This window comes from Nanorana parkeri, unplaced genomic scaffold (assembly GCF_000935625.1).
Source record: "Nanorana parkeri isolate BGI_ZX_2015 unplaced genomic scaffold, ASM93562v1 scaffold594, whole genome shotgun sequence".
In the NCBI taxonomy this organism is placed as follows: domain Eukaryota; kingdom Metazoa; phylum Chordata; class Amphibia; order Anura; family Dicroglossidae; genus Nanorana; species Nanorana parkeri.
Genome location: NW_017306862.1, coordinates 362,157 through 372,653, shown reverse-complemented (window position 1 = coordinate 372,653; position 10,497 = coordinate 362,157). Strand labels below are relative to the sequence as shown.

General features: G+C 40.0%; 1 protein-coding gene across 1 annotated transcript in view; it reads right to left on the bottom strand.

Moving 5' to 3' along the window:
- Positions 1–3,352: 3,352 nt before the first annotated feature.
- Positions 3,353–10,497, bottom strand: part of CHD2 (chromodomain helicase DNA binding protein 2) — a 72,337-nt gene continuing 65,192 nt past the window's right edge. Inside the window, exons 35-38 of the mRNA XM_018562725.1 lie at positions 9,383–9,482; positions 7,342–7,537; positions 6,552–6,804; positions 3,353–4,055 (exon numbers count right to left, since the gene is read on the bottom strand). Coding sequence (XP_018418227.1) covers positions 3,743–4,055; positions 6,552–6,804; positions 7,342–7,537; positions 9,383–9,482 — 862 coding nt within the window. The 3' untranslated portion in view covers positions 3,353–3,742. The remainder of the gene's footprint in view (positions 4,056–6,551; positions 6,805–7,341; positions 7,538–9,382; positions 9,483–10,497) is intronic.

Here is a 10,497-nt window from a genome sequence, read left to right as displayed (position 1 = left end):
TATGGCTGCAGCTTTTATTTCCATAGAAGAAACGAAATGTCTGTGAATATTTAAATGTCCCAAAATCAATAAATCACTTTAGCTTACTCACCAAATGTTCAATATAAGAAAAGTATAAAAAAAAGAGTTTAGTGAAAAAAATACATTTGCTTGACTCTGAAAGCATAGTGTTTATTATATGCAAGAGTAAACAAAAGGGGGCACACTACTGTTACCAGTATAAAGAAGTCCCTTTTGTACAGAGAAAGGATCGTATTGCAAGTATTGCTGGACAATGGCATGATGGAGTGGTTTGCAAGATAGGTTAAGTTGGTCAGATAGTGTATAGACAATTTCTTCCCTTTCAGTAGGGAAGTACTAAGGAAAAACAAATACTTCCACACAGGACACAGATTGACTGTGCAGAATCACCACTGTTCATGAAGATGATCATTTTTGATGGCACCACTATGTTACAACACTGTGACAGACTAAATTACTAAGGCACTCATAAAGTGATAATGCATGTAGTAATACCAGACTATGCATAAATACCTCAATAAAGTAAAAATGTGCAATTTCTAATGGCAGAACAAAATGTCCTTGGTTACTGAAATAGCTGAAGCACATAATACTGAGTAATAGGTATACATCATTTAAGCAGGACTCAAAAGCTGAGCTATTTTGATATCCCCATTTTAAAAATGGAATTATGTGTTTAAATCTTTTATACTCAGAAGCCTGTGGCCAATTTGTTAGAATCTAGATGACAGAATTGCAGGCTTGATATTCAAGGTGCCTTAAAGTGTTTCCAAACCCAATATCAAAAATGTAATATACTGCAGCATACCATTCCTTAGATGTAGCAGCTGCAGGAGTTGTAGTTTTTTGGCTTTTTTTTTTCCTTTTAATCACATGATCCTGCTACTAACACTTCCTGACAATGCACATCCAGCTCACCTTTCTCTATAACATGGGGGAAAGGGGTTTCTATAGCGCAGAGAGATACCTGGGAATAATTCTAACTGATAATAGTCAGCAAAAGCAAAGAGCACAGGAAGTTATCAGCTCACAAGACCAACAGGTTTTGCGCTTATCAAAGAGATAGAACAAAACGCTTTCAATGATATATTAAACAGACCGTCAGGGACAACATTTCATTGTTGGGGTGTACAAAACAAAACACATCAACCATTTTAAAGATTTAAAACTCCTGCTCAACAGTGGGCAGTATAAAGTGTCTGGTATCTCGGTTAGCCAGAAAAGCCTTTTCTGTGTGCCCCTCAGGATTGACTCGACTTTCCTAACATTGGCCACAATCTATGCCTTCCGAAACAAACACTGCATTCACATGATGTTGGACAAAGTAGGAAATCTGAGGTTCCAACTTTTCCATGTGAATAGCCTCAAGTGGTGTACACAAAAGGGGCTTGAAGATGCTTCATAAATTATCCAAGCTGAAATATCACAATGCCCTTAACCTTGGGTTTCTGCTCCATAGAGCACAGTCATTGGTGAGAAATGACCCCTTCTGATATCACCCACAGGAACTACCAACAATACTACACCACATGCAGCATACACTCTCTGTCCAATAAAAAATACCTCAGTAGCCAATAAAGGAGAGAAGACTGCTGGGCTTTGTGTGTGTATGTGCAGCAGGGCATGGTTATTGTAGCTCCAAAATTGGAAAAGTCGGGAAAACGAGGGGTGGAGTAGAGAGGCTTTTCTGGTTAACAAAAGTAACAGCACAGGCCTTAGAAAGGGCTTTTACTTTTAAACATTTGGGAAGGTGCATAGTTTGCCTTTCCCTTCTGTGTCTGAATCCGTTTCAGATACCAGGCTTTTGTAAATGTGACCTACTGGCAAGATATAAATGATCTCCCAAGATGGCTGCCTATGTTACGCTCAGCTTTTCCTTATGCATCTTACAGTGGTTGTGCATGTAAGATGGCTGTATCCATTGTGTGTAGATAGCCAGCACATTTTAGTTTTCTTTAGCCTGATATTTTTCACTGTCAACAAGCAACTTCATGTTTTTTAGGTATATTTATATACCCATTGCCTCAAACACATGCAAGCCAAACTTATAAAGATTCAGCCAGTCTGAGGGTAAAGAGTTAATTTTAGTAAATTCCCTCATGGTTTTAATGCCAAGGTTTACCAAAATATGTGACACTTTATATAATAATGGAGTCTGGGTCCAACTCATTTATACATATTTATAAAAATATATCCGTCTGTATAACATTACTGGTTATCGTGCCCTGTGGCTCAGATCTGGTTGTAAGTAGAAAGGAATTTTAGGTGCATGTCTACAAACAACAAGGGCATATGAATTTATAAGTGTCTAATACTGGAATTCACATTTGTTCCATTTTCAATTAACCTATTATTTTGGCAAAATATATGGGCAGACCTTTGAAGAAGAAAAAAAAAAAATCACATGAATTCTTCCAAGGAATTTTACTTACTAAACACCATTAATAATATATGGGACATGTCATTAGCTCCGCAAAGAGTTTCATATGTAGATTAGGGTTACAGTCCCTACAAATTTCAAAACACATTTTGGTTGCATATCATTAGGCTTCATCCTGAAGCACGTGAGAGAGACATCCAGAAAACAAGTCTCCAACAAGAGAAATGTGGGCTTTTTAGTTCATATTTCTAGAAATGACCACTGAAAATAATTCAACATTTTGGTGATTCCTAGGAAATTGAAATATCCAATCAATATGTATATTTGATTTATTAAATGTTGTAAAGAACAGTTAAATGAAGGCTGATACTTGCACAGTAAATCTGTCCGCTGTGTACATAAAACGGCCGATACTGAAATCTTGCACCCCCTGAATAGTATTTTTGGTATTTAAAGAACACTGAGGTGGTATTATAGCAAGTAATCTTAACGATGCCTTGTATAATCTACAATTTTTCCAAACGTTATGTACAAAAATACAACATGGGGTGGTCTCTCTTTCATTTTGTACCTGGTTTCCCACGATACTGAATACATACAAATAGAAAGGCATTACATTTTGATTGCACTTTCAAGCCTTCTTATCTTTGCAACATGGCCACTTTTTGTGCAAAAGAATTTAGGAGAGGTTAAATTATTTATACCGCTAAAGTTTTTGAAGTGCGGCCTACCTAGGTTCAGGACACCTGGAAATTCTGGGTAGACATTGTGAAATGCTAGCATCTGGGTTGTAACCAGGTCCATATCACAAACAATATTCCTGATTGCCTCCATCTGCCTGATTGGAAGATAATTCTCTTTGTAAACCTCTTTAAACTACAGCCCCAGAGGTGTTGTCTTCATGACAGTGGGATCCATTAATGACACAAAACAACGTTGAAAAAGTTCAGTTTGTGCCTGCAGCTCTGACCAAACACCTTAGCATCTGAGCCACATCAGCTGCACAAGAGTCCATCATTTCAAAGGCCTTGAAATTACAAAGTGACCATGCTCACAGTGCCCATTCTTCCGGAAAGGATTTTTACTTCTCCAAGTTCCTGCCAAAATATCAGAAGGGGGAAATACTTGAAATGATATAAAATGTTCAACAAGTGTATGTGAGATAGAAACATCTGATGGATTCACACAAATGGCACAGGTGCTAGAAAAATGCCATATATATGCATTATGGTGGGTTATCCAGAACCCATAATTCTCAAAATGAGCTTAGTCTATAGCAGCAAGGACCACTTTAAGTAAATGGCCATTGTGGGCTTTCGTTAGATCCTAAGGTCAGGTGTCCTATGTTTTTCGACTGTTCCAATTGTAGTCTGTACTTCTCTGTTCTATTGATCTGTCCATGGGGGATTTGGATTCGTGAGGGGATCTTTGAATAGGTGGAGAACGAGGATCTGAGAGGGTAGAGGACTGCTGGGAAGGACCTTTGTAGTCCCCGGGTTTTTCTGGATGGAATGAGCGGTAATGATCTGAAGGTCCTTGTCCATGAAATCCCATTGGGGGCCGGTGATCAGACCCCATTCTTCTGAAGTCCTGCTGATGGTAACCTTGAGGACGAAATTCATCTGATCTTCTCCTCTTGTTGTCATGATGATGTCTATAAAAATAGAGAATCATTTTAAATCTCTTTGGAGAATCTGTTTGTACCAACAAAATGACATGAATAATAATAAAAATAATCATCATCATTTCTAGTAAAATGCAGCACAAAAGAAGTTCAGGAGCAGAATCCATTTCACGAAAAAACTGAAGATCTGCTATGTTACAGCAAACATGAAGAAGTGTTAAAGTGTATTTCAACTTTTGCAGCCAAATTGTGATAACACCTATTTTATATGAGTTACACGTTCCCTTTTACATAACATAAGCTAAAAAAAAAAAAAATAATAATGAAAAAATTATTCTTGCCGTTTAAATTGCTTCTACTTGTGTCCGGGTTTCCTGGCTAAAGAAGGGTTACAATTTATACTTGTTTTTCCTTCTTTGTAATGTTAGGAGGGGCTGTGAGGGGCTAAAGGATTACAGCCTTGCCTTCTGCATTCAAATGTTAATGAAGTAAATAAGAGAAATACAGTCCTCAAATTTCAGTACATTAGGACAGATCACTGTGTGGCCTGATTCACATCCTAAGTATTAGTGTTTTCACATGTTTATGTGTGTTGTTGCGTGTGTATACGCGCATGTATTAATTATGCTTGTTTATATGAGCAGATTGTGATACATTGAAGTCAATGGACAAAACCGCACATGCACACGTAAAAACATGCAAACTAATTGCAATGCGCGTTTTCAAGCGTTTCCTATAGAGTATATGGGGCCAAAACAAGCTGAGATCTGCCAAAAAAAAGCTCATGTACTTTTTCCGGCGACAGGCGGTTTGCTTATTGCGACAAAACGTTTAGGTGTGCACAAGGGCCATATGAATGGGATTTTTTCAGTGAAGCTTTTGGTCAGGCTGAATCCACTGCGACAAGACAATCGGTGTGAACCAGGCCTTAAAGGAGAACTATGAGATGAGTGCTTTTCACCTCATAGTTCTAGCCGACCTGTGACAATGAGACTGTCACAGGTCGGCTCAGTAGATCGGGAGGTGAGCGAACAAATACCGGCGTTTCACCTCTTGCTGGATTCCCCCCTCCCCGCTCTGATCCGCCAGCGCTGACTGGCGGAACGGACGGGGGAGGGTACAGCTGGCTCTGCCTCTAGATAGGCAGAGCCAGCTGTCAGTCACGCAGCTGGGCGGATCCCGGCATAATTGTCGGGATCCGCTTCAGCTGCGGCGTCTTAGTATACCGCGAGCAGCAGCTCGCGGTATACTGAGCTTAGAGTGACGGGAGGACGCTAGCTTGTGTCCTCCCGTTACCCTAAGGTGAACTATGGGGAAAAGCCTTAACCCCATAGTTCTCCTTTAAGGTGCAAAGAAAAACCTGGAATCAGCCATGTTGCCTGCTCCAACAAAACATCTAGGTGAGAAATATTTTTTTTTTTTTTAATTAGTTTTTGGTATGCTGTGTAAATAGGAACACAAACATATAGTGGGGTTTTCTCAGATTTGACTGAAAATACACTTTAACCCTAAGCAGTTTCCTAAAAAATACATTTTATCTTGAATTTCTCCTGGAAAATAGCAATGCAGTGCATTTCTAGTATGTTGGGGTGCCTAGGAATGCATGTACCTTTAGCCTCATAGCTGTATAAGTGCAGTGTGAACACTAAGCCATTTTGCCTCTGACTGCTATTCTCATAAGATTTGGAGTGAGATTTGGCGATGTCATTATTGCGCTAATTACTGCGTTCCTTGCTAGAGGCTCTGACATGAGGAAGCCTCTACCCAAGATGGGTGACAGTGCAGAACAAGGCATATTAGGTCAATATTGGGGAAAGATCAGCTGCAAGGAGTCCAGAGACTATACTAATGATGAGTTCTTTGACCACTCCCTGCCTTTTTTTGACACAACTTCCAGAGTTCAGTTCTTTCACACTTTTCAGTCACAACAGTCAGCAAGCACAGCAGAGGATCCATGTAAACAATACAAGCAAAAGGGTGTCCATTGAACAGGTTGAATAAGGAGGTGCCTAATTAAGTGTGCTTGAGTGCAGTGGCGGGCAGGGGGGTGCCTCAATGCAGTGGCAGTAAGGGAGGTTGTGCTCATGATACAGGCACAATGGTGAATGTGGCATTGCTGGTCATCAGTCCCCAATCTGCTCTGTGGTAAATCCAAGATGTTATATACCACAGCACTAACCTTCAGCAGCTGCAGATAGCGCACAAGTGTGCTCCTGTGTTTTCTAAACAATTTAGCATGTGTATGGAAACTTGTGTTTATAAAAAAAGGTAGACAAAAAAGAGTTAGACAACATCCACGTGCTAATGCTCACTACGTATGAAGGAACAAAGTCTCTTATAATAAAAGTCTGAGCCTTGATGCAGACCTTTGGGTAGGTAAAAAATAAATAAATCTGTATTGGGATGTAAATATGCTTGTTTTGCCCTTCTTTTCCCAAACTCCAGATGACTGATCTGCCAAATACTGAGAATTGTATTACAGTATTTATATAGAAATCACAAGCCAATAATCAGTATGCTCAATACCTGTCATAATATTCCCTGTGACCACGATGGTCTCGTTCATTGTTATACTGGTCATAAGGCCGCTTGCGGGCTGGAGGGTTTGGCCTGTAGTTTGCAGAATTCCTCCGAGGATCACCATGAGGACGTCGATCAGAATAGTGGTGATCTTTGTATCGGTGTTGATCATACTGGTGATGGCGGTCTCCTCCCCATGGCTGGTTATTATTACTATTGCCTCCATAGTTAAATTGCCGTTCCCTCCACTCACCTCGATCTGTACGACACATAACATGAAGTCATTATTTCCAATATAAGCAGTTGTGAAACTTAACAATATATATTATTAGTTACCAGAAAGCAATGGAAAAAAGTAGCAGAAAACCTTAAAAAGTCTGTCACGGGGGGGGGGAGGGGGGCATGGTTCCCTTAAACCTTCCTGTCATGGCTAAATTTCAGGCTGATCTAAAAGGCAAAGATTCAGCACTTCCTGATAGAAACAGACTGTCTCCAGCTCATTCCGATTGGCCAGTGAGGTTGTCTATAAAAGTGATGGGCCAAAAGAAATATGGATTGGGGAGGGCAATGGCAAGCTTTGAAATTACCGATGCTGGTCAAAACATCTCAGCATTTGGCCATGACAGGACGGTTTAGGAGGCTACTGCAAGTCCTAAGTCCCTACACTCCCTACCTGCAGCCATTTTCCCCCCACATCCCCAAAAAAGACAGAATCTCTTTATGACTTTAATGTGCCATAGCCAATGTTTTAACTGACCCGTAGGTCATTTTTCTTTCCTAAGTGGACACTACTCACCTGAATTATTAAATGGTCTCTTATTAGGGCTGTCATAGTTTTCTCTTTGGTGCCCATGCATCTGTGGCGGATGTGGTGGCATATTATGCTGCATATGGAGTCCGTGTTGCTGTGAGGCAAGATCGTCACGGCTGGATCCAGATGCTTCTTGTCGGAAAAGCTTCTTGTTAGGAGGCCCATCCTTCTTCTTATGTTCCTAACACATTAAAAAAAATGATACACTGAATTAGAAAAGGTATATCTTACATACTAAAACCACCAAACAGGCACATGAAACATACAGTGGTAGGGGTGCTAGTGACAAAGTGCCTTCTTTATGCAGGGTATACAAGCAGAGTGTTGCATCCCCAAATGAACAATAAGCGGTAAAATAATAAGACTTTATTTCTAAATGTATGGAGTCATCGCACAGGGAGCCCAATGTCTGAACAGGCCCTGTCGGCAGAAACCAGTTCATTTATGTGGCTGGCTGAAGTCACATTAAACTGCTAATTAATGCAACAAGTGAAAGCCAGCCACAAGTGTCCTAGAGGGGAATCGAACTCTAGACCTTTTGTCTAACATGCCAAGGCCCAAACCAGCTGAGCCACAGCAAGCACTGGAACTTTCTCAATCACTAGATCATAAAACCAAATATGTTCTTTGTGAGCAAAACCTAAAGTCCAAGAATAGTTCACATGCAGGTAACAAAGAAAACCAATATTCAGTAGCAGTACTACATCAGGGCAGCAATAAAAACTGATAATTAAGTTATAATGTATCTTATTAATGGTGGCTATATAGGAGGGGGGGGTTGAAAGTATCACATACTGCAGGGCTGGACAAATCCCAGGAGCCAGGAAATAATTGCACCTTAAAGTGACACTAAACTAGGGCTGCAACTAATCATTATTTTCATAATCGATTAGTTGGACGCTTATTTTTTATTCCGATTAATTGGATAATTAAAAAAAATTAAATTCCATCTTTAAATTTAAAATAAAATACATAAATGGAGTGTCACAAAAAGAAAGTTTACTTCAGAATAAAACTGTGTTTACAATTTTTTGCCATCGCATAGCACTGGAACGCACGGGATCGCGGTGCTGCGCATTCCAATGCAGGCGATCGCAATGCGGGTGGGAGGAGTGTTTGCACGCATTCGTGGGAGCGGGGGACTTTACTTTTTTATTTGTATTTTTAAAATGTATTTATTTTATTTACTTTTATTTTTTAAACTTTTTTTGTTAACTTTATTGCTATCACATGGCGGGGCTCAAAATCCCCCTATGTGATAGCATATTAAAGATGATAGGTTCTCTTTAAAGGTGACATTAGGGGTCTGTGGCTTCAGGCAGGGAATGTAAACACAGCAGGCAGTGGGTGTGTGTGTGCAATAGGCAGTTGGCTATTGCAATTTGAAATAGCCAATAGCAGGCTGGCTATTGCACTCGCCCACTGCCTGCTGTCAATTAGCAGAGGAGGACCGGAAGGAGAAGTGTGACACATTCCTCTAAAAACATGGAACAGACAACAGTGTAAATTTTAAAGCTAAACTCCAAGCTAAGAGACAAAAACAAATTAAGGGAGCGGTTTTACCTATGAAAGGATTTGGATTCTTTTCTGATATTTTTACAGCCCTGTCACACAGCACAGCCCGGTGAATTACCCCATTTTCTGCTACAGTTACAGACTGTAAAAAGGATACAACGGTATCCTCTCTTCATCCCCAGTCTGCTGGCTAAACATTGAAAGAACAGCAGATGATGAATGAGGTCATCTTTTTGATCATTCTGCTCTCTCAGCATATCAGCATATTCCCCGTTGGCACATGTGCACGTAGCACACCTGCCTGGCTTCCAGTCCTGCTCTTCTCTCTCCCAGTCTTAGTGCTGCTGTATAAGGAATTGCAAGAGGCTGATATCATATTGTCTTATTGCTCATTATGGCTCTTGGAAGAACAATGACTTCCTGGAAGATCCAGTTTTCTTCTGCTGCAGTTGTAGAGATGCTGACATTATGAGGAGTGACATGCAGAAACAAAAAAGCCAAATACCTTTACGTCTTCTTCCTGGGACCTCTTTTTATCTGCCATTTTGTACAACTTGTGCAACTTCCTGGCATCAAATTCAGTGAATTTGGAGACAAATATCCAGAGATTTCTTAATTTAAACAACAACAAAAAAAATGAATTGGCATTAATTTACATTAAAGGTAATAATGGTCTAGAGACCCAAAATCTTCAACTCATCTATCCCTTTATAAAGGTTCAGATTAAAATATTCTTATGAATACTCTTGACACTTACTCTTGGTTTCAGTAGCTGCCATTAGAATTATCACAATGTTGAATTTTCAGCAAATGAACAGCAATTAGCTCTGGCATAACTCTAATTCTTATATGTGCCTCTCTAAGAAAATTTAAGGTGGGGAAGTACACTCAGTACAAAAAGTGAACATATACATATTTCCTTCCTAGAAGGTGAAAGGTCACAGACACGCTGGTAAAACCAGGCCGGTGACAACACACAGCTAATAGAGACAACTGAATGCTGCTCTCGCTGATGGCTGACCACCCAACCCTGGGAAACAGTGCCTCATTACTAGTCACATCATCTCAGGACAAGGGACTGGCATTAAGCTCTACCTCAAAAGAATAACTGACTCCCACTGATTATTTATCAACTACCCATTCTATTGACCTGCCAGACATTTACCGACACCCTTTTGAGCCCCCGCCATTTTATCAACCCTTTGCAAAGTCCTATTGACCCTTGTGGGTCAATACTGACCACCATAGGGAACCTTGCTCTAGAGCCTAATTTTAAACACATATAACAGAAATTTCCAATCTATGCTGTTTTGCTATCAATCAATCTTTTAAAGATGATGTTTTCATAGCTAATGAAAATATTTTACATGCATTACATACATTATTTCTTGATTTTGTCTGAAAATTCAGTAACAGCATAGTCAAACAAAATGATCAACACACATACACATTATAGACACAAGGAACTACACTAGTAGCTAAATGAGGTTCCACGAAGCAAAGGAAATGAAACTGCTCCTGCCCCCCTCCTCAGACCCAACTGGCTTTTCCACCCATGCAATCGCAAGACCATATTAATTTCTCCATTATACCTATGGTCAGTGCTTTATATGACACAGTTAACAG